The sequence below is a fragment of the Hyperolius riggenbachi genome, chromosome 1 (assembly GCF_040937935.1).
Source record: "Hyperolius riggenbachi isolate aHypRig1 chromosome 1, aHypRig1.pri, whole genome shotgun sequence".
NCBI lineage: Eukaryota > Metazoa > Chordata > Amphibia > Anura > Hyperoliidae > Hyperolius > Hyperolius riggenbachi.
In genome coordinates, this window is record NC_090646.1 from 135,528,769 (window position 1) to 135,553,585 (window position 24,817).

Consider the following 24,817-nt stretch of genomic DNA (forward strand, 5'->3'; position numbering starts at 1 on the left):
GCTTAAATGAACTGTGTTAAGTCAAGTGATATAAAAGGAGACACCGAGAGCCCAGTATATAGTGTAGTATGTACTGGAAATGTGGGTGTGAGAGGGTAAGTATATTGTTAAGCTCACAAGTTTGGGTCACCATCCAGGCAACCACTACATAGGGAGGTGGGAAGTATTAGACCTGTCCCTACTCAGGAATAAGAAGTCGCTCTCTGTAGATCGGTAGAAAGGGGCCAAATCCCTTCCACCAGGGGTGGATACGATTAATGTACAGTTGTACAGAGGCGCCAGTAGAGTGTTAAAAAAAAAAAAAAAAAAACACATTTAAAATGAAAGAGGCAGTGGTGGACTTACTTCGTTGAGGTAAACACAAGATGCTGTTGATTTTTTTTCAACAAAAACAATTTATTTGCATACTCCAGACAAGTGCAACGCGTTGAGGGCATAACTGACTTCATCAGGCTATAACAAGGAGCACACAACTCATGCAGGTCTAGTAGCAAGCTCAAGTAGAGGCGCTAAGCTTGCTGCTAGACCTGCATGAGTTGTGTGCTCCTTGTTATAGCCTGATGAAGTGGGATATGCCCGCGAAAAACGTTGCACTTGTCTGGAGTATGTAAATAAATTGTTTTTGTTGAAAAGAACAGCATCTTGTGTCTACCTCAAGGGGGTAAGTCCACCCCTGCCTCCATTTTAAATGTTTTAGCTTTTTTTTTTTTTTTTACACTACTGGTGCCTCTGTACAACTGTGTTAAAGCAAGTGTTTACTAACACATACCACCACCATCACAGTGCCCTATTAGGCGGTCATTCAGGGCTGCCTATATCACGAATCTAGTGTGTATACAGCACCCCCGACCCTCCCTGATGGGTCGGTGAGAGATATAGGCCTGCCAGATCATTTCATACAAGCTCAGGACAACTCTATTGTTCCTTATACCCCTCCCACTCCGTCATGCTTTACACATCTTCCCTCTGCCCCTTGATAGTAACAGAGCACATTGCTAGACTACAGGCGTGTCTCTACAGAACTCAGCCCCGAACTGCAGCCCAAGGTATAGATTCCAATGTAGGCGACGACATTTGGAAGGGTTTATACGTTATACCCTTTATACTCATTTTCATCAGCCACCATTGGGAATCATTCACTGCATCTGTCATTCTCATAACTTTTACCTCTGAAACTCGAGGCTTCCTAACTGTGCAAATGGGGCTGGTACCTCCAAAGCGATAATACAGAACAGTTCCTAAATTACCCAGGGACCAAGACAAGGACTGGATTTACCTCACAGGAGCCTATAGGCCAGGCTGTCAGTTCTCCTTTACCCATTCACAGGTAGCTACAGGTGCCCCTTAGTATTAGGTAGCCACTAGCCAGAATTACCCTCAATATGAAGTAGCTAGAGGTGCTCCTTAGTATTAGGTTGCTAGAGGAACATCAGTATTAAAGAGAACCTAAACTGAGAAGGATATGGATTTTTCCTTTTAAAATAATACCAGTTGCCTGACTCTCCTGCTGATCCTGTATCTCTAATACTTTCAGCCACAGCCTCTGAACAAGCATGCAGATCAGATGCTCTGACTGAAGTCAGACTGGATTAGCTGCATGCTTGTTTCAGGTGTGTGATTGTCACTACTGCAGCCAAAGATCAGCAGGACTGCCAGGCAACAGGTATTGTTTAAAAGGAAACCTCCATATCCCTCTCAGTTTAGGTTCCCTTTAAGTAGCTGGAGGTGCCTCTGACAGAAGGGAGATCTCATCAATGGAATACCGAAAGCAGGGTGAGCAACCTCTCATTTAGACTCTCATCAGGATTCTGCATAGGGAATGAGGGTGGGAGGCACTTTTCCATCATCAGGGGCCTGTAGGCATGTGCCTAAAGTGCCTCATGGTAAATCCGGCCCTGACCCAGACAATGTAAATTGTTGAGGAAACAAGTCAGAACAGTCAGGACAAGGGTGCGTGGGCTGATTTATTGAACGTTCCGAACGTTCATACGAATATTTGTTTGTAAACAATCGTTCAGCAAATTGTAGCATTAGTGGCCAAGGTGAGAGGAATATTGTACATTGAATTGTTTCTGTGTGCTACATAGTGTACTTTTACCAGGTGACGTGTCAACAAAAAGAAACTTACCCTATTATCCATGATGGCAAGTGGATCCCGGGCTGGCAATAGAGACCAACCACACATTTTTGCAAACCATTAAACTGTGATGTCAAGAAGTGTGCAAGTTCTTCAGCATGCAGCATCATAAGCTCATATGTGTGGAATATGGGAGGCCCATCGTACGGTTGAAAACACACTGCTTTTCTGTTTTTATGGACAGTAGCAGCATTTATAACCATTCTATGCAGTGTATCATCCATTTGATTGGCAGAACTAAAAAACAAAAAAGAACTTCAAAATGTGCAAGAAATATATATATATATATATATATATATATATATATATATATATATATATATATATATATATATATATATATATATATATATATATATATATACATACATACATAAAACAAGCATTTAAGTCTAAACTGGAAACCTACCTCTTCAGTCTGGCATTCATGAACATCTGACTATCTCCTCTGTAACACAACCCAGCCTGCAACCCTGTATTAATCTGAGACACAACTGTGCGCTTTGAGTCCTATGGGAGAAAAGCGCTTTACAAATGTTATTGTATTGTATTATTAATGTATTGTATATACATACATACATCAACTCCCAACTTTTGAAACTAATTACCTGCTTTTCCTACACTGAGCCCAAATGTCCATGTTTATACACAGATCAAAAACAATCACTGTGTTAAAATGTTACTTTTTTTTGTAAAATGCTTCTGCAGCTGAGGGCCTGAACACTGCATATTCCATGCAATTTGCAGTAAAACATGTTGCTTCGCATTGTGCTCTGAAAAACATGCATTCGTGCAGTGTCAGAAGTGTTCTCTGATAGTGTATGCACTTTCTAAAGTCCTTGCTATTGCACACTGATATGCATTCCAGAAATATGCACGATCTTGAAATTTAGATCACATGACCAGAAGGTAAATACATTAAAGCAGTTAAAAAGGGCACAGGACACATACTGTTGAAAAATGCACCTGCTATGCAGACTACAGCTACAAATAGTGCCGTTTTCAACAGGATACTGGCAGGAAGTGATAGTGTAAGAAGGGGGGGTGTTAAGGTAAGGAGCACCCCTAGGGGGGCGGGGGAGGGAGTTCTGTGTGAGAGTTGGGAGAGGGTAGGGTATAGTAAAATATCAGTAAATATTACTGATGTTTTATTATATGACTGAAGTAGTAGAATATTGGTAAATTTACAGATATTCAACTAGCAGCTATTGCTACGCCCTTTTCAGCAGAATCCTTTATCAAATGTGTGCAAGTATATGGCAGCATGGTGGTACAGTCGGAGCAGTGTTTTCAGCACTGCTAGATTTGGGCGCAGCCAGCGCCGCCATACACTGTATTGAGAATCAGTCTATAGCGGCGCTCAGTGAGTAACGTCGGCTCCGTCAGAAGTCGGAGCCGAAGTTGCCTAAAAAACACAATAATTCGGCCTCCAGCAATTGCTGGAAGCCAAATTATTTCATTCCCCCACTATCCATGGCGGCCTGGAGGGGGAATAGTAATTAAAACGGCCCGGACTTGTGCAGAAGCAGGATCAGCCATATATCGCTGTATCCTGCGCCCAAGTCTACCGGCGCCGATTTCAAATGTACAAGGTACAGTGGCTAGCACCCTCGCTTTGTAGTGCTGGGTCCACGGTTTGAATCACAAACCAGTGTACTATTTGCAAGGGGTTTGTATGTTCTCCCCGTGTCTGTGTGGGTTTCTCTGGGCACTCCAGTTTTCTCCACATACACAACTCAAGCCATGCATAGAAATACGAACATGGTGAGGATTAGATTGTGAGCCCCTCTGAGGGGCAGTTAGTGACAATATACTCTGAACAGTGATGCGGAAGATGTTGGGGCTATATAAATACTAAATAATAATAATAATATGTCCTTTCAAACTCTATGGATGAGCTGCTGTTATTCCTTCCAATGCATCATCTACAAGAGGTCTAAGCACAGGCCCATTCTCTCTAAGAACACTGTAGCCTATAGCAATGACAGTCTGAATTGCAGAAAGTGCCTTTGTCTGGAGTTTGGCTTATTGAACCCTTAATACAAATTAGCTTTTCTATTACCTGCTCCTTAGCAGAAAGTTATCTTCTCACAGTTGCGACATCTTCCTGCATTGTAGTATTGGCCATGACACATGTCATACTGCGGAGTGCGATGCTCTGAGGTCCGCACTTAAGAAATGCAAGAAGTTACTCTCATGTACCATTACCACTCAGCCACAGAACTGGCAAACCACTCAGCTCCCGACCCTCATCCCTTACTACGCGCATGCGCATATGTTTACTTCCTGTCTTTGGAACGCAAAACAATAAAACCGGATATGGTCTGTCTTTCTTGAGAAGAGTTCGCTTTTGTACTATCCGCGGAAGGCGATAGATTGGTTGCCGATCCAAGTGTGCGCTGCCGCAAGCGGATGACGTCATGAATGTAGCGGAAGCTTGCTGAGTCTGGAGTGCTGCACTGTCTGATGAGAGAGGTTAGTTTAGAGGAGCACTTAACTACTGTGCTGTGTAGTCTCTTATACACACAACATTGCCTCATTCTCACATACACACAATCATCACTTCATTGTGATATACACTCAACATTGCTTCTTTCACCTATACACACAGGCATCCCTTTATTGTCATGTACACACAAACATCCCTTCATTTTCATGTACACACAAGCATCCCTTTATTGTCATGTACACACAAGCATCCCTTCATTTTCATGTACACACAAGCATCCCTTTATTGTCATGTACACACAAGCATCCCTTTATTGTCATGTACACACAAACATCCCTTTTATTTTCATGTACGCACAAGCATCCCTTCATTTTCATGTATGTACACACAAGCATCGCTTTATTTTCATGTACACACAAGCATCCCTTCAGTTTCATGTACACCCAAGCATCCCTTCATTTTCATGTACACACAAGCATCCCTTCATTTTCATGTACATGCAAGCATCCCTTCATTTTCATGTACATGCAAGCATCGCTTTATTGTCGTGTACACACAAACATCGCTTTATTGTCGTGTACACACAAACATCGCTTTATTGTCGTGTACACACAAACATCGCTTTATTGTCGTGTACACACAAACATCGCTTTATTGTCGTGTACACACAAACATCGCTTTATTGTCGTGTACACACAAACATCGCTTTATTGTCGTGTACACACAAACATCGCTTTATTGTCGTGTACACACAAACATCGCTTTATTGTCTTTTACACACAAACATCGCTTTATTGTCGTGTACACACAAACATCGCTTTATTGTCGTGTACACACAAACATCGCTTTATTGTCGTGTACACACAAACATCGCTTTATTGTCGTGTACACACAAACATCGCTTTATTGTCGTGTACACACAAACATCGCTTTATTGTCGTGTACACACAAACATCGCTTTATTGTCGTGTACACACAAACATCGCTTTATTGTCGTGTACACACAAACATCGCTTTATTGTCGTGTACACACAAACATCGCTTTATTGTCGTTTACACATAAACATCGCTTTATTGTCATGTACACGTAAGCATCACTTCATTCTCATATACACGCAAGCATCGCTTCATTCTCATATACACGCATGCATCACTTAATTCTCATATACACGCATGCATCACTTCATTCTCATATACACGTATGCATCACTTAATTCTCATATACACGCATGCATCACTTAATTCTCATATACACGCATGCAACACGCATGCATCACTTAATTCTCATATACACGCATGCATCACTTCATTCTCATATACACGCATGCATCACTTAATTCTCATATACACGCATGCATCACTTAATTCTCATATACACGCATGCATCACTTCATTCTCATATACACGCATGCATCACTTAATTCTCATATACACGCATGCATCGCTTCATTCTCATATACACGCATGCATCAATTTATTGTCATATACAAGCAAGCATCGCTTCATTCTCATATACACGCATGCATCGCTTCATTCTCATATACACGCATGCATCGCTTCATTCTCATATACACGCATGCATCGCTTCATTCTCATATACACGCATGCATCGCTTCATTCTCATATACACGCATGCATCGCTTCATTCTCATATACACGCATGCATCGCTTCATTCTCATATACACACATGCATCGCTTCATTCTCATATACACGCATGCATCGCTTCATTCTCATATACACGCATGCATCGCTTCATTCTCATATACACGCATGCATCGCTTCATTCTCATATACACGCATGCATCGCTTCATTCTCATATACACGCATGCATCGCTTCATTCTCATATACACGCATGCATCGCTTCATTCTCATATACACGCATGCATCGCATCATTCTCATATACACGCATGCATCGCTTCATTCTCATATACACGCATGCATCGCTTCATTCTCATATACACGCATGCATCGCTTCATTCTCATATACACACATGCTTTGCTTTATTCTCATGTACACGCATGCATCGCGTCATTGTCATATACACGCATGCATCGCGTCATTGTCATATGCAAGCATCCCAATAAAATGATCCACTTTTATGACAGTTTGATAAAAACGATTGGTTGTACAGAGGAATTAAATGTTTTTTTCTTATTTTTTCGAGAAATCTGATCACATTTTCTGGGTTTTTTTTTTCAAGCCGATTGGGAGTGGTGGATTTTTGTCTGATCAGTCTTTATGAAAACTGAATTGCGTGGGGTAGATTGTCAAATTTTTTATTTAAAGATCCAAGCACTTTTTTCAGAGTTTGCGATAATTTATTTTCATAATTGCGGAAAAAGTGTGTGCGACACATTAGTCAGATTTTTCAAATGTTAAAATCAATCAGAAAAATTGATTACAATTCTTGAATTGAAAAGAAATGTACAAATTGTATGGTGTATGGCCACCTTAACCCAGCTCTTGAACCCACTACAAATAAAACACAACTAAAATAACATTTCACCACAAGAAGCCAAACTGAGACTGGGAGAGACCTGAACTTTTACTAGTTCTCTCATTCACAACTGTGTGGTATGAGAGTGGCTAATCTCTCACAGCTGGCTTACAAATATTGTGGTTTGGAGCATTCCAGCTTTAAAGGACAACTGCAGTAAGAGGGATATGGAGGCTGCCATATTTATTTCCTTTTAAACAATACCAGTTACCTGGCAGCCCTGCTGGTCTATTTGGCTGCAGTAATCTAAATAACACCAGAAACAAGTATGCACCTAATCCTTGTCAGATCTGCCAATAATGTCAGAAACACATGATCTGCTGCATGCTTGTTCAGGATCTATGGCTAAATGTATTAGAGGCAGAGAGTAAGCAGGATAGCCAGGCAACTGTTATTGCTTAAAAGGAAAGAAATATGGCAGCCTCCATATACCTCTTGCTTTAGTTGTCCTTTAATTCACTACTGTTAGGATGCCTGCGAGTGAATAGAAAAGTGCAGTGGTCCGTTATGCTCTAAAGGAGATCTATCCATTGTGTGTGTTCCAGAGGATTTTACTCAGAAAATGACTATATTGAGGATCTCTGACACCTCAGGGATCACACTTGAGTCTGCGGAAAATGGCCACGGTTTTCCGTGGACAATTCTCTGCATTTTCTGCACATGTCAACTGACTATGGGCAATAGGAATTGCACACAGGGTGCAAAAAAAAAGCAACAAAGCCAGTATGTGTTTTTTTTTCCCCCCCTGCACATGGAAAAATGCACATTATAATGATTGCTGCAGGCAATCCAGCGCTGGCTCCCGCAAAGCGTCCCGCAATCCTCGCTCGACAAGCCTGACAAGGCTTGATATATTTACCTCCCCTGGCACCAGTGGGTGGCGCTGTTGCGGCTCTCAGCACGGAAATAGACAGAAATAGTCAATCTCTGTCGGGTCCTCTCTACTATGCAGGCACAGGAGACTTGCGCCTGCGGAGTAGAGCGGGCCGACAGCGATCGGCTATTTACGACTATCTCCGAGCGGAGAGCCGATACTGCGCCTGCGCTGGAGCCGGGAAGGTAAATATTTACATCCCCGCAGTTTGGAGGGGCACAGCGAGACCGCCGTGGGACACAGGAGGACGGGGGAAGCCTTGATAGGATCCGAAGGCTTCCCCCCACCCAAGGTGAGTACCCCCAGGGAAACTTTTTTTTAGTTACAGGTTTTCTTTAATGCTTTCAGCCATAGACCCTGAACAAGCATGCAGCAGATCAGGTGTTTCTGACATTATTATCAGATCTGACAAGATTAGCTGCATTCTTGTTCTGGTGTTATTCAAACACTACTGCAGCCAAATAGACCAACAAGGCTCCCAGGCAACTGGTATTGCATAAACGGAAATAAATATGGCAGCCTTCATATTCTTATCACTTTAGTTGTCCTTTGACTTTCCTTTGATCTTTTTTCTTTGTTGTTAATTTTCATACCCCGTCTTTGATGTTTTTTCTCCCAAGACATGTCCATCTTAGAGCAAACCAATTAAATGTATGTGTAGTAGCAGTGATTTAAAGTCTATAGACATTTTCTGGTTTCTCATATTCTTATTTTCATTGCAAGTGGTTAACCTCTGGGGCTTGACCCTGTATGGTGTATAAGCAGTGTTCCCCAAACCTGTCCTCAGGGCCCACTAACAGCGCATGTTAACAGTACATGTTTTGTGGAAATCCACAGAGGTAGTTAATCAGCTCTGCTGAGACACTAATTACCTCACCTGTACATGTTTGTAGTTTTCTGCAAAACCTGTACTGTCGGTGGGCCTTAAGGACAGGGTTGGGGAACTCTGTGTGTACAGCAGCCATATCCGTGTAATGTAAGGGCGCGTGCACCTGCTATAGTATGCTTGTGGCTGCCTCAGAAATAAGTGAGTGTTCTCCTTACCTATCCAGCCAGAGGCAGCTCTATCATGTGCCGTGCCATTGTCCCTCCTCCCTTCGGCATAGAAACAGTTCACAACAATCAGCTATAGCAGTGAGGGCATCTATACAGCACTCAGCCCTTAAACTGTCGCTGAAGGTTCGAGTCCTCATCCTTTCCTGCAACATCCATTAAAAACCTTGCTAGCGTTCTATTTCCCCAGGATTTCTGTGCAAAAAGTGATCAAATTTATTTTTAAAACTTTTTTTTTCCTGTAACTTGCCAAAATATGTCAAGCAAGGGTCTAGTATACAGTGCAGGAGAGCATTGATGTGTATGCACGTTTATACTGTTCACAGCATGTTTTTATGGACGGATATATCTGTCTATACCGCTAGGGAGGTTTTAATCTGATTCATTCAGCTCCCAACAAAAAGATATAAAAAAGGTTTTATGTTTTTCAGTACTCTCTTGCTATAAGGATTTTTTTGCACACAGAGTTTTGTAACCCTCGCAATGGAAAAAAGTAAATTGTGAGCACAGGTAAGTTCTAACTAGGCTTGGTACTATACATTTACTATATTATTGTTTTATCTAATTACGTCACGTGTCAGTTCAGGTACGCTGTAAATAGATGGATGAATGTTTAGGAAATGCTAATTGGCTGTTGCTAATTTTTGGTTATTTTCTTACTTCAGAACACTTCCATAACACTGACTGCCTTGGAATAAGCATGCAGGCTATAAAGGAAGAAGCTTTTAATAATGGTGAGTTTACTTCTCTGACTGCTGCAGATGGTGCCCTGCGGGTAAAGGTTGCTTTTTAGTGCTCTGTTCTTTTGTTTTGCCTCCCTTTCCATGTCATCCCCTTTTTTCCATTTGCTGAGTACCAAAAAATGTTTTTATAGAAAAGACGAGAAAACCCCTTTATGAGGAAACTGTAGAGAAAAGTTTATTGAATCGGTTAAGATGTTTCACAGATCAGTTTTTCATCCATACATATCCATGGGGTCATTCCCATGAAACGGTGGAGAAAATATGGCACATTTGCATCCGCTTCCCCTGTTCAGTAAGCAGTTATCATTACACCTGTGTGCTGTGAGGTGCAGTTCACACAATGTCCATTGCCCTGCATTTTACCACTGTGATCAGACATGCAGAAACTTCTCATGCTTTCTTATGAGCCCTTTCACACATGTCCATGGTTATCTATTGCAGTGGGTCAGATTGCCATTCATCCAAAGAATGGAACTCCTTGCCTCCAGAGTGGCAGTGGACCCTGGAGTGATACAGCATGTCTGTATATGGTACCACTCGCATATAATGTAAAAACGCATAAGAGCATCAAACGCAGGTGGTTAGTGCACACAAACGTGAGTGAAAGTTTCTTTATAAAAATTGCACTACAATGCAAAGCATTGGTGGGAATGCTACAAACAATTTTGGGGAGATGCTCTTGCAACTCACAAAGATCACGTTTCAGAAAGCGGACAAAAAATACACAAGCCCAAAGGGTGAATTATATTTCTCATTTCAGCAGCAATACCAGCAGCAGCTGTGACTAAAACTAAGGCTGCTGCTCTGCTGCCATCTTGCGGCTGAAAGAGAAATGTGCATGGACCTTCATGGCTGAGGATTCTTTGACTTCTATTATTATTATTTAGTATTATATGAAGTTGACTTCTTCCGCAGCGCTGTACAGAGTATATTGTCTCACAATCTAATCCCTACCATAGTCATATGTCTGTTTATGTGTTGTGTAGTGAATGAATGTATCTAGGGCCAATATAGGGTAAAGCCAAGTAATATATCTGTATGTTTTTGGGATGTGGGAGGAAACCGCAGTGCCCAGATAAAACCCACACATACATGGGGAGAATATACAAACTCCTTGCAGATGTTGCTCTGGCCGGGATTCGGATTAGGAATCCAGCACTACAAGGCGAGAGCGCTGACCACTACGCCACCGTGCTGCTATGTGCTGTATGACAAACTTGCCCAGTAGGACCATGTTTAGACAAATATTCTAAAACGAGCCAATTATTGTAATTAATGATATTTGCTAGGCATACACTGTTCAGTCTGTGGTAGGTGAGGTGAATAATCAATATCTTTCTGAAATCAATCATTTACCTGGTCTACCAACTTGCCTGAGTAGATATTACACAAAATTGCAGCAGACATATTGATCACTTCCATTGCTGTCACAGTGGTATGGCCCCCCAGTAGTCTGTGCTGACCTGGATGAAGTGGCAGCCATCCATCCTTGATAGTGTACTGGTAATTGCTCTGCTTCTGACACAGTAAGCCAGCACCTATCCAGTAGGAGACCTTGGGCAAAAACTCCCTAACTTTCCTACTGCCTATAGAGCTTGTCCTAGTAGCTGCAGCTCTGGTGCTTTGAGACCGCCAGGAGAAAAGTGCAATATAAATGTTCTGTGTCTTGTCTGTCCTGAGTAGCATAATGCCACCATCCCTTTGCTGGCCCATAAGATTGGGTGGTTAAGGAAGGTTGATGTGATTTGTGTGATTCGGGAGGGGTAGGCAGGTGCTGCATCAGGATTGCCATCTTTTGAGCACCCAGATGTCAAATCAAAAAGAAACAGCTATGACCTCAAAAAATCGCACCAAATCAGCACAATAATGGTAATACAAAAAAACATCCTTTATTGAAATTTACACAAACAACTAAAAACAGTTAAAACCAGGTGGGGAAATACATATAAAGCCCAAATATCGGAGAACCGGAGGGGTAGTAAAGTGCTAATAGTGATGCGGACACACCCTTAAAGGTGTGAACAAAAATATATATAGGGGTTCACAATATAAACTGTATTCTCATGCAGAAGCAATGTACAACAATGAATGTGCAATATGCATCAATAAATAAAAACGTGAAAAATACAAGAAAATATACAGTGGGTTGCAAACTTATTCGGCCCTCTTGAAGTTTTCCACATTTTGTCATATTACTGCCACAAACATGAATCAATTTTATTGTAATTCCACATGAAAGACCAATACAAAGTGGTGTACATGTGAGAAGTGGAACGAAAATCATACATTTTATTTATTTATTGTTTTTATAAAGCGCCAACATATTACGCAGCGCTGATACATGATTCCAAACATTTTTTACAAATAAATAACTGCAAAGTGGTGTGTGCATAATTATTCGGCCCCCTTTGATCTGAGTGCAGTCAGTTGCCTATAGACATTGCCTGATGAGTGCTAATGACTAAATAGAGTGCACCTGTGTGCAATCTAATGTCAGTACAAATACAGCTGCTCTGTGAGGGCCTCAGAGGTTGTCTAAGAGAATATTGGGAGCAACAACCCCCGTGAAGTCCAAAGAACACACAAGACAGGTCAGGGATCAAGTTATTGAGAAATTTAAAGCAGGCTTAGGCTACAAAAAGATTTCCAAAGCCGTGAACATCCCACGGAGCAATGTTCAAGCGATCATTCAGAAATGGAAGGAGTATGGCACAACTGTAAACCTACCAAGACAAGGCCATCCACCTAAACTCACAGGCCGAACAAGGAGAGCGCTGATCAGAAATGCAGTCAAGAGGCCCATGGTGACTCTGGACAAGCTGCAGAGATCTACAGCTCAGGTGGGAGACTCTGTCCATAGGACAACTATTAGTCATGCACTGTACAAAGTTGGCCTTTATGGAAGAGTGGCGAGAAGAAAGGCATTGTTAACAGAAAGCATAAGAAGTCCCGTTTGCAGTTTGCCACAAGCCATGTGAGGGACACAGCAATCATGTGGAAGAAGGTGCTCTAGTCAGATTAGACCAAAATGGAACTTTTTGGCCAAAATGCAAAACGCTATGTGTGGCAGATAACTAACACTGTACATCACTCTGAACACACCATCCCCACTGTCAAATATGGTGGTGGCAGCATCATGCTCTGGGGGTGCTTCTCTTCAGCAGGGACAGGGAAGCTGGTCAGAGTTGATGGAAAGATGGATGGAGCCAAATACAGGGCAAACTTGGAAGAAAACCTGGAGACTGCAAAAGACTTGAGACTAGGGCGGATGTTCACCTTCCAGCAGGACAATGACCTTAAACATAAAGCCAGGGCAACAATGGAATGGTTTAAAACAAAACATATCTATGTGTTAGAATGGCCCAGTCAAAGTCCAGATCTAAATCCAATCGAGAATCTGTGGCAAGATCTGAAAACTGCTGTTCACAAACGCTGTCCATCTAATCTGACTGAGCTGGAGCTGTTTTGCACAGAAGAATGGGCAAGGATTTCACTCTCTAGATGTGCAAAGCTGGTAGAGACATCCCCTAAAAGACTGGCAGCTGTAATTGCAGCAAAAGGTGATTCTACAAAGTATTGACTCAGGGGGCTGAATAATTATGCACACCCCACTTTGCAGTTATTTATTTGTAAAAAATGTTTGGAATAATGTATGATTTTCGATCCACTTCTCACATGTACACCACTTTGTATTGGTCTTTCACGTGGAATTCCAATAAAATTGATGCATGTTTGTGGCAGTAATGTGACAAAATGTGGAAAACTTCAAGGGGGCGGAATACTTCTGCAACCCACTGTATATAAATACAACACACAAAAAATTCATAGTGTAAAGTGACAGCAAGATAGTGCAGGAGTGTAACAAACAATCATCGAAAATAGTCAAACAAAGTGCAAGATGTACAGAGTCCAGTATAGAGACTGAATGAGCACTGTGCAATGCGAACAGAAAGTGCAGTCTAAAGATAGTAGGTATGAAACATACACCAAAGTAGTGAAAGGAGTCCTACCGGTAAAAAAGTATCTCCACGGGTCCCCACCGCTGCTATCGCGATTCACCACTGTACTGTGGCTTTCTCAAAGAGAAAGAGCTTTGAGAAAGCCACAGTACAGTGGCGAATCGCGATAGCAGCGGTGGGGACCCGTGGAGATACCTTGACTATTTTCTATGATTGTTTGTTACACTCCTGCACTATCTTGCTGTCACTTTACACTATGAATTTTTTGTGTGTTGTATTTATATATATTTTCTTGTATTTTGCACATTGTTATTTATTGATGCATGAGAATACAGTTTATATTGTGCACCCCTATATATATTTTTGTTCACACCTGTAGTGGTGTGTCCGCATTACTATTAGCACTTTACTACCCCTCCGGTTCTCCGATATTTGGGGTTTATATGTATTTCCCCACCTGGTTTTAACTGTTTTTAGTCGTTTGTGTAAATTTCAATAAAGGATGGATTTTTGTATTACCATTATTGTGCTGATTTGGTGCGTTTTTTTTGAGGTCATAGCTGTTTCTTTTTGATTGATATTGACTTTGGTTGGCCTTTCTGCACATTTCAGGGTACTTTATAATTTATACAGAGTACATTTTTATTATTTGTTTGTGGATGGTGCTCCACATGTTTTGTGTGGTTGAGCACCCAGATGGTCATATAGGAGCAGAGAGATTACCACTTTTATTCTAACGAGGAAGGTGGGGAAGGATAACTCTGATTTCAAAGTTGAACTCCTGCTTCAAATTCCAAAGTGAAAAAGAGCCAGCATTGCACTTGCCATGACTCTCCCAGACAGCTGATATTTTGTAAGAAATAAATAAGCATTGGTAGATTTATTAATGTTTCTGCTGTCTTATGTTCCAACCAGACGGTAACCCGGGGATGAAGGATGCTAACCCTTTTAGAATAGTGGCAGTAAGTGGTGCCAGTGAAAAGAGCTTCAGTGACCATGATGCAACATATCTGCGGAACCTGTGGTCTGATGAGGCCTCCTCCAGGCAGCAGAACGGTAGGTTCACAAACAGGTGAGATCTATAGAAGTGGAAGATGTTCAGACTGGAACACAAGTGGAGGATGTGAATGTGGAAAGTGGCCAACTGTGGAGCCCTAAGACCCAAAGGGAACAAACACCCAAAATCTACATTAAAAGACAACTGAAGTGAGAAGGATATGAAGGCTGCCATGTTTATTTCCTTTTGAGCAATACCAGTAGCCTGGCTATCCTGCTGTTCCTCTGCCTCTAATACTTTTAGCCATAGACTCTGAACTAGCATGCAGCAGATCAGGTGTTTCTGACATTATTGCCAGATCTGACAAGATTAGCCGCATGCTTGTTTCTGGCATTATTCAGACACTACTGCAGCCAAAAAGACCAGCAGGGCTGCCAGGCAACTGGTATTGTTTAACCTATTTTGGTTCCTGGACGTAGAAACTACGTCCAGGAACCATGCGCGCTACCGTGCGCCCCCGCGGCCGATCGCGCGCGTGCACACGCACTCCCGGCCGCGGATTCGGTAGCCAGGGAATCAATGTATCGGGCTATGGTGCCCGATCACTGATTCCTCTCCCCCGCTGAAAAAGCGACAGCTTCTCTCGGAAGCTGCGCCTTTTCTGGCCGTTCCCTCCCCGATGCACCACTCTAAGCGTGTGTTACGCTTAGAGTGACGTCATGTAAACAAACTCATGGCCGCCATCTTGTGGCCAAAAAGTAATACTACAACTGAAAATAAAAATAAATTAAAATGAACACACATTTACATTATAAATCTATTGTTTACCCCCCACCCTCCCAAAACTACCCAAATAAAATGTTTACTATATAAAAAAAACAAAACATTACAATAAAAAAAAAAAAAACATGTAAATATTTACCTAAGGGTCTAAACTTTTTAAATATCAATGTAAAGATGAAATATTTCTATATTTTTTTTTTTAAACTTGTTAATAGTGATAGATGCAAAATGGAAAAATGATCCTTTATTTCCAAATAAAATATTGTCGCCATACATTGTGATAGGGACATAATTTTAACGGTGTAATAACCGGGACATATGGGCAAATACAATACGTGAGTTTTAATTATGGAGGCATGTATTATTTTAAAACTATAATGGCTGAAAACTGAGAAATAATGAATTTTTCCATTTTTTTCTTATTCTTCCTGTTAAAATGCGTTTACATTAAAGTGGCTCTTAGCAAAATGTACCCCCCCAAAGAAAGCCTAATTGGTGGCGGAAAAAACAAGATATAGATCAGTTCATTGTGATAAGTAGTGATAAAGTTATAGGCTAATGAATGGGAGGTGAACATTTCTCACGTGAAAACCACGGAACCTGAATGGGTTAAAAGGAAACAAATATGCCAGCCTCCATATTCTTTCCGTTCAGTTGTTCTTTAAGCTCCTATACTCTTCAGATTCAACAAATTCAAACCAGAGAGCCCATGTACGGCTAATTTGTTCATTTCTATTAAGAAAGGGTTGCATTAGGTCTTCTATCTGCTGTTTTTGTTTGTTTGGGTTTTTTTTTGTTTTTTTTTATATCTCCTGTAGCTATTCAACAACAAATGGCCTAATGTAAATTATATTATACTTGTTCATCTTATAAGAAAAAAAACTGTGAAAAAACAAACAAACAAATAAACAAACTACCATTACTTTTGGGCAGCCAGACTGAATGTATTCTGTTATAAAATATGCCAGTGATTGATGTAAGGCCTGCTGTTACAGGAATATTTTTCTCTTATCAGCTGAAGAGAAGAATGTTAATTTCAGTCAAGATGAAAACTTTAACACAGAGATCACTAGGAAGGTTTCTCAGCCTGGTGAGTGTCTGTGTTGTATTGTACTCTTTGTTGTGGCCAAAGAACATTTTGAGAAGATATTTTCAGGTATAACTGAGGTCATTCTTACCAAGCTCACCACTGTTTGGTTCTATAAATTCCAAAGCTCTGCGCTTTCCTCAGGGGTGTTTGGTGAGGTGGTCTGTCCAGCAACATTTGGCAGCTGTGTAGCTATGTGGAGGACTGAGTGGCATGAAGGTTGTACAATTGCATGGCCTTAAAGGGGAACTTCAGCCTAAACAAACATACTGTCATCAAGTTACATTAGTTATGTTAATTAGAATGGATAGGTAATATAATTTCTTACCCGCCCTGTTTTAAAAGAACAGGCAAATGTGTGTGATTCATGGGGGCTGCCATCTTTGTCATGGGGGCAGGCATCTTTTTGGTTGAAAGGAGGTGACAAGGAGCAGGAGACACAGTTCCAACCATCCTGTGTCCGGATTACCCCTCCCAGCTGCACACGCTAGGCTTCAAATGTCAAATTCAAAATGTAAAAAAAAAAAAAAATTGCACCAAAACAGCAGAACGAGAACAACAAAATCAGAAATCCCATCATGCTTTGCACAGCATCAGGGGAAAAAAGCCCGGGCAGTTTTTTTCTGTGCAGCTAAAAATGAGGATTGTATAAGAGAAACAAAGTTCTGATGCTGTGAAACTGTTAAAGAAACATAAAGCCTTTTCAGTGCTGCTGAGTCGATTTTTAGTCCGGAGGTTCACTTGAAACTGATGGAAGAAGCTGTGCTGAGAGAGACATCCTGTCCCCCCTCACCTGGGGGTGGGGTGGGGTATTACATTTAGAATTACGCAGTGTGTATCTATAATTCTGGTACAAATAAACTTGGCACCAGTTTGTAAGAGTGCCAAAAGGGGGCTTTTCTTCATATCTTCAGTAAGGGGCTCTTTCATTGACTTTCATGTGACCGTTTACATTAGACAAAGTGTTCTAGAGCATTACGTTGTAACACCTCTGGGAGCCTTTTATGACCCAAGCGTTTTCCCGTCAGGTGAATTATAAATAGCGCCACTGATAAGCGTCGAACCGCAACTTCCCATCGTCATGCCATGCGTCAACGCGTGCACGAAATCGCATTCTTGCACGCGTTAGTTAATGGGAAAGGGTCCTTAAGGAAGTCTGGGGAAAATAGTCTAGGGAAAATAAATATTGCATTTTTAAAGGATATGACTAATTTAAGGTGAGCTGAGCTGCACATTTTTGCCCATAATTCACTGGGCCAAACACATCCATTTTTGCCTACATTCGGTTCATTCCCTCTTAGGATTTTGTGTATTTTTTTTAAAAGGAAGCTTCAAATAAGAGTCCTATTTCAGGTGATTCTCTGACATGTATTTCAGGCAGAATTCTGCCAAGACTGGATGTCGATGAAAAAGGGCCCCAATTTAAGCTGATACAGACATCTGTGGGTGAGCGAGGCGTCTACCAGACTAATCAACCACAGCACCAAAATTTGAACCTTCAGGTGAGTTGTTCATACATGTTTCCAGACAGCCACAGTCATCAGTAGTTCAGAACAGGGGTTCTCAACATTATTACAGCATGTACCACCATAAAAAAGATGTTTGCCAAGTTCCCCCAACTGTAATTATCACCTCAAGTACCAGTTATATGTGGCTCTCAAACTTTTGGGGGTGAGGGTGCCTTGATGGATTTGAAATTTTTTCAAAGCACCCCTGGGGAAAAAAAAATCTACTGAAATGTTGTTATGACCTTTAAGCACCCCCCCCCCCCCAAAAAAAAAAGCTAGTGATGCTCATTAGGCATCAAGGCATCACCCCCTTCCAAGTAGTCGGTGATATACACCCCTTAATTAGGTTGCACCCCCCCCTCCCATAGCTAGTGGTGCTTATTATGCAGCATTTCCCTATTTCCCTCTTTTTCAAGTAGCTAGTGATGATTATTAGGCATAATCTCACCTCCAATTAGTCAGTGACCCCCATTAGGCAGAATCCCCCCTCCAAGTTGTCACTGACCCACCCATTGTATAATAATGTGCATCACATTGCCTGATGGCAATGCATAAAGGATGGGGATGAACGCTGAGGCACTCCTGGAAAGTGGTCGAGGTGCACCAGGGTGCTGCGACACCCAGTTTGACAACCCCTGGTCTACATCCTTACCCATGTAGAGGAAGGCTCAGGATACCATAGAGCCTTCCTGGTCCTTGCTCTGTCCTGTTGTTCCAGGGCCATTCCCCAATGAGGTTATTTGACCTGCTAGGTCGAATACCTCTTTGAGCAGGCTTTGAAAGTACTTGTGTCCTCGAGAACTTCTGAAAACTAGTGGATCCCGACTGTGCACACCCAGGTCTGGGCACTTACCTCCCTACACTGATATTTATACATTTTCATTCCATTTTTTGACTTGTTGTTTTGGCTTTTTGTCACTTCTTGGATTCTGTACACACTTGTAGGTGAACTCCTAGCAGATTGATGTCTGCATTAGACCTTTGTTAGCAGTAGGGGCCAGGAAAAAGACTAGTAATTACAAACTTTTAATAGATGCAAATTTCAAATTTGCTTGACTGGGAATGTTATTTTTTTACGTTCTTTAATCTTTCTATTCTTGACGTTTGCAGCAGCACTATGCAAAAATTGCAAGAAACAGTCTGGCCATTCGTTCATCCAAGCGTTGCCTTGCTACCCCTGGAAAATTTAGAAAGGTCACCAAAGATATAGTTTGTTTGCCAGCAGAATACCCAGAAGTCCACAGCAAGTGCAGAGTTCCGCGAGGAAAAGAGAGAGAGCAGCTAGCCATGCTGGGGCTGGTGGGCAAGATGGTCATACAGTCTTCATGGAGCTTTGAGACCTTCCGGACGGAGGCTGTCTCACTTTTCCAGAAGCACTTCACATGTTCTGCTGAGGAGTTTACATTCACTTTCTTACAGGTAACGAGGATGTTGTTCAGAATTTTTAAAACCCAAATTTAAGCACAATAGAAACTTTATCAGCCATTGCTTGAAAAACATTTTAAGATTCAAAATATAAAGTAGATGAAAATGAAACATAGTACTCCTTGTACAGATCTTAGAAAGCAAGTACAGGAATGGGAGACTCTGATGAGTGCAATTTACCGTATTCATCAAGACCTCTAGAGGACATCCGTTTCATATGGGATTTCTGTTCTGTTGTTCGGGATGATGGTGAGGGACAAGCGGCCTTAAGGGGGCTTAAGGAATCCCAAGGTAAGTATGGAACCTGGGATGTTCCCTTTAAAGAGGAAACAAATAGGCTACTGGGATGATCTTTGTCGCATAAGGGCGTGCCCCTAACGCAACGCCTGGTGGTGTTGGAGCAGGACGCTACCAACTTGGTGCGCCTGCTCTGTCGGAGGCACTGCGGAGACCACGTGAGCGGAGCTCTCCGCATCACGTGGTCCCGCCAGCCAATCCGCGGCCGCTCCAGGATGTACACACTGCAAGTGCAGTGAATAATAAGTAGCCATGTGCCTGGCTAAGTAGCGGCCTCTCCCCGCCTCCTCTCCGGCCATAAAATGAAAAAAAAAAAAACCTACTGAGCATGTGCAAACCATCTAACGCGGCTTAGCCGCGTGTAAAGTACTGCATGCAGTACGTTATGTAGACGTGCTGCGTTACAATGTAACGCAACGTGGGCCCTGTGAACAGCCCATTGATTTTTCATTGCTGTGCGCTGTGGTGCGTTACAGGCTGCTCTAACGTGCGCCTGTAACGTCCCACTGTGAAAGCAGCCTTAAGGAACATTTATTTTGGCAAGTAAAGGCATACAGGTGTGTGCCTCAGCGATCTTATCTCAGCAAAGTAAAGCACAAATGTTAAGCTCCATTAAGTCTTGGCAGTGCCATGCCTTCCTAGTGAATAAATCAGGTTCTGCCTTCAGAACAAGAACAGTCTATGCTACTTTGCACTAAGAACAATACAGCATATGTACAAAGCTGAGAAAAGTGAAGTTAGGTCCCTCCGTACTGTTTGCTCCTCATAAACAGCCAGTCAAGTGTAAACTCGGGAGGGGTTAGAGACCGCTGTCCATCACATGCTAGGCCTGCAATTGGCTAGTGTGAGCATGTGATATTATGACCTGCACAATCTTCACTGTGCATGCACAGGAAAATTGGATTTTTCAGTGACTTGTTCCCTACATTCCAACAAAGGAATGTTTTATGTTCTGTTGGAATTGTTTACCTTTAGAACTATAACAAAGCTCATGCTTTTCCCTCGCTACAGTTGGCCAGTTTGCACATTTGGGCTGATATCGCTCTGTGGCCTTCCTTGCAAGGCAAAATGTTCTACTAAACCCTCATAATTGTTAATATCTAAAAATGTATTTTAAAAAGACTCTCCAGGGAGACCGATAATTTCCAGGATAGGGTCACTGAACGCAAATTTATCAATTTATCAGAGTTCACATATTTCTTCCACCTGCACTGTGTATGTTTGCATGGTGTGTTCAATAAAACATGGAAACCTTTAATTATTTGTGTGGTATTAGTTTAAACTTTCCTGGACCGACGCAGTACGAATCTACGTCCAGCAGGTGGTGCTGCGACCCTGACTGGATGTAGACTCTACGTCGCATTGACCGAGCGTCCCCACCGTTACTGCCAATCTCGCCGCTCTGTCCCCGGCGTAATTCACTTGCCCTGCCATCTCTATGACGTCAGAGCTCTGTGAGCAGGCCAGGAGCCATTTTCATTGGCTCCTGGCCCTGTCGGAGGGTCAGAAGCCAATGAAAGCTGCTACTGACCGGCGCACAGCGCTCTGCCATCATAGAGATGGCAGAGAGGGGAGCCTGCGGCGGGAGCGGCGGATTTTTTTGGCAATTCGTTGGGAAGCAGCGGTTTACTGTACCAGCAACCTCTGGTCCTTAAGGAGGCAGAGGCTGCTGGTACCAAAGTGGTTAAGCAGACTGTGATTGTCTATGGTTGTGAGTTAGATGAAGATCAGATCACAGTTTATGACCAATTTATTCAGAAATCCATATAATTGCAAAGGGTTCACACACATTTTCTTGCTACTGTAGTTCTGAAAATGTTGTGGCTTTATGAGGATCTGTAATTATGGTTGGTATTGTGGGAGAGATGTGTTGTACAGCAGGAAGAAAAATAGTCATTGCAGTATAAATTATGATAGAAGACCATACTGATATGATTGCATCAATATTCTAGTGCTTACCTGGGAATCGAAAGCTGATCAAGCCTAAAATTTCTGCAAATTTTAAATGGAGTGGTATCTCGATTATTAACCTGGCAGCTAAAGGATCTCTGTATATCAAAACCAATCACACACTTGCTGAACCTGCAAAGGTAAGTCATCTTTTTTTTTTTTCTTTTCATTTTCAAATTGATGAGAAGTAGGGTTGGCAATAACCTTTGCTTTTCTGGAGTGTTTCCTGTATTTAAGCTCCAGCTAGAAGCATGGCTAGACAACAATGGACCCCACAGTGATATTATGCGGGGGGGGGGGGGGCATGGCAGCATGGTAAGGAGGCCGGGCAGAAAGGCAGAGCGCTTCCTCCTACCCGGCAATGGTTTGTATTGCTGGTGCTGTGTCCGATTGTGCTGCCCAGAAATGTACGCTGCCCAGAAATGTACGCTGCCGATCCTGTACTGCAAGATTCCCTATTTTGTGCTGCGGGCGATATCTCCACCGACACGCTTCCTACACTCCCCAAATTTTGAGGGTATGGAGGCATGGCTGCAGAGGTATTTGAGGAAATTTGTTTAAATTTGCCACTGAGCATGCATACTAAGACCGAAAGGCAGCACAATCAGACAATGAGACATTATTAGTAGATAGATTAATATCTGAAAAGCATACTGGTTAAGGGTGTTTTGATTTAGGGTTCAAGCCTTTGACCAGGGTTAGAATTCCGGCTTAAACCAGTACGTAAAATAGTAAGGAGTCTTTGGACAAGGACTGAATGTTCCTGGTTGGCCGTGGAGAAGTGGTTGCAACACTTTAAGTCTGGCAGGAGAAAAACCCGATATGGGGGATTTTCAGGGTTTTCTTTATGTTTAAAAGCATTTACTGAATGGCAACTTCTCCATTCAACTGCCAGAATAGCGTGCAAATGAGTGAGCAGGTTGGATGGCATGTTTGTATAGATCCTTTCCAGGGATTGTGTTTGTAAAGAATAAAGGCGATACTAATGGTGGCCACTTATGATCCAATCTTTTTCATCCAATCTTTCCATTTTTATGTAATAAAAGGGAACTGCTTAAATTATCCATTCAATATATTCACTCAATTAACCCTTACACTACACAGATTTGGTGAAATTGGATGAAAAAGATTGGATCATTAGACTCTCCCATGACTAGATGGACAAGTCTAAGAACTGTCAAACTTTTCCTGCCAACTGTTAGTGACAGCAACATAGGAGAAAAGTAAATTGTAGTACATTTTACTCTTGGAGATTCATATAAGTAGGTGTACACATGTATTTTGAATGTAACAATTGTTTGTGATAGTGATCCTTTAAAGAGGAACTCCAGTGAAAGTAATGGAATAAAAAAGTGCTTCATTTTTACAATAATTCTGTATAAATTATTTAGTCAGTGTTTGCTCATTGTAAAATCTTTCCTCTCCCTGATTTACATTCTGACATTTATCACATGGTGACATGTCTACTGTTGGCAGCAATGGCAGGTGATGTCAGTGGAAGGAGATGTTGCTTGCTTTTTTGGCAGTTGTAAACAGCTGTTATTTCCCACAATGCAACAAGGCTCCCACAGTGTGATGTCAGCACCATGGTCCTGACACAACACCGTGGGAGGGGTTTCACCACAATATCAGCCATACAGAGCCCCCTGATGATCAGTTTGAGAAAAAAAAATGATTTCTCACGGGAAAGTGGGTATCAGCTACTGATTGGGATGAAGTTCAATTCTTGGTTACAGTTTCCCTTTAAGTACTGTATATCATTTCAAGCAGTCCCTGCAGTACAAGCTGGAGATTCCCCCGGTTTTGCTGCAGCAGTTCCATCTTTGAAGTTAGTGCTTTATATACGTTTGTAATTAAATTATTATTTTGTGTTTTTCTAGAATCATTTCTTATCTAGCACGGACAGTTTCTCTGAAGCCGATGTTATTGAGCCAGTGACTGTACAGAAACTGTCAGGTAATTGTTCTTGTTTTCGTTCCTCTGGGCTCATACATGGCTGTCATTTTTCTAAGGCTCCATTTACACTTTTAATCTGTTGCTGTCAGTTATAACTGAAAGGTCAACTGATTTTCAAAGCAATGTTTTCCAATGGCTCAGTTCACACTGTATGCATTTTAACCAAAAGATTTTTCACAATGCACTGCTATGGAGAAGGAAAAAAAATGCGTACCAACTGATTAAGTGTAAATGGGGCCTCAGGATCCTTTTACACTTAATGCGTTGGTATGCAAGAGTGTGCGTTTTTTCCATAGCAGTGCATTGTGAAAAAGCTTTCAGTTAAAACGTAGTGAGAACTGTGCCACGGGGAAACATGGGCATTACCGTACTTTGAAAATCAGTTTTCTTTCAGTTATAACTTTAACTGTATTTCAAAATGGCATAAAAACGCTGATAGGTTATAATACCACAATTGATGGAGAGAGGTATAGGCAGTGGGAAGGTCAACAGCCGATTTGCATACAGGTGTGGCACTTGGTCAGAAGCTCCTGACACAGCACCACACCTGTACGGTGCGAAACGGTTGCATATCTAATGCTGGGAATACATGGTGCGTTTCCGCGGCTCGATTATGCCGCCAGATCGATTCCCGCGATTCTCTTATCTTCTGCTCATTCTCCTTATCTTTTTCCATTGTCTCGCCCGTGGTATCGAGCGGGGAATCGATCCGGCGGGTGATCGGACGTGTTGGAAATTATCAATCGAGAAATCTAATGGCTCAATCAAGCGGTACAAACGGTTTGTACCGTGTATTCCCAGCATAAAGCAGACTGTTAAAGGGGAAAGGGAAAAATGAAGTGAGAGGGATATGGAGGCTGCCATATTTAATACCAGATGCCTGGCAGCCCTGCAGATCTATTTGGCTGCAATAGTCTCTGAATCACACCAGAAACAAGCATGCAGCTAATCTTATCAGATCTGACAATAATGTCAGATACTCCTGATTTGCTGCATGCTTGTTCAGGGTCTATGGCAGAAAGTAATAGAGGCAGAGGTTTACAGGACAGCCAGGCAACTGGTATTGCATAAAAGCAAATAAATATGGCAATCTCCA

General features: G+C 42.0%; 2 protein-coding genes across 6 annotated transcripts in view; one reads left to right on the forward strand and one right to left on the reverse strand.

Annotated features, from left to right (window-relative positions):
- The window catches only part of AASDH (aminoadipate-semialdehyde dehydrogenase), a 161,200-nt gene extending 156,780 nt beyond the window's left edge, over window positions 1-4,420 (reverse strand). For 2 of the 5 annotated variants that reach the window (XR_011030970.1, XM_068278597.1), the window contains exons 1-3: window positions 4,200-4,419; window positions 2,547-2,647; window positions 2,129-2,374 (exon numbers count right to left, since the gene is read on the reverse strand). Coding sequence is in view for 4 of the 5 variants with exons in the window: in XM_068278597.1 (XP_068134698.1) it covers window positions 2,129-2,374; window positions 2,547-2,572 (272 nt within the window). In the remaining variant the exon portion in view is untranslated. Of the gene's footprint in view, window positions 1-2,128; window positions 2,375-2,546; window positions 2,664-4,199 lie in introns of all 5 variants that reach the window. The other 3 variants (XM_068278598.1, XM_068278601.1, XM_068278600.1) reach the window with 3 other exon arrangements.
- A 22-nt stretch (window positions 4,421-4,442) lies between these two features.
- Window positions 4,443-24,817, forward strand: part of LOC137566551 (bifunctional phosphoribosylaminoimidazole carboxylase/phosphoribosylaminoimidazole succinocarboxamide synthetase-like) — a 42,894-nt gene continuing 22,519 nt past the window's right edge. Inside the window, exons 1-8 of the mRNA XM_068278602.1 lie at window positions 4,443-4,612; window positions 9,682-9,750; window positions 14,634-14,774; window positions 16,514-16,588; window positions 17,963-18,087; window positions 19,204-19,512; window positions 21,768-21,905; window positions 23,646-23,721. Of these exons, the coding sequence (XP_068134703.1) occupies window positions 9,717-9,750; window positions 14,634-14,774; window positions 16,514-16,588; window positions 17,963-18,087; window positions 19,204-19,512; window positions 21,768-21,905; window positions 23,646-23,721 (898 nt within the window). The 5' untranslated portion in view covers window positions 4,443-4,612; window positions 9,682-9,716. The remainder of the gene's footprint in view (window positions 4,613-9,681; window positions 9,751-14,633; window positions 14,775-16,513; window positions 16,589-17,962; window positions 18,088-19,203; window positions 19,513-21,767; window positions 21,906-23,645; window positions 23,722-24,817) is intronic.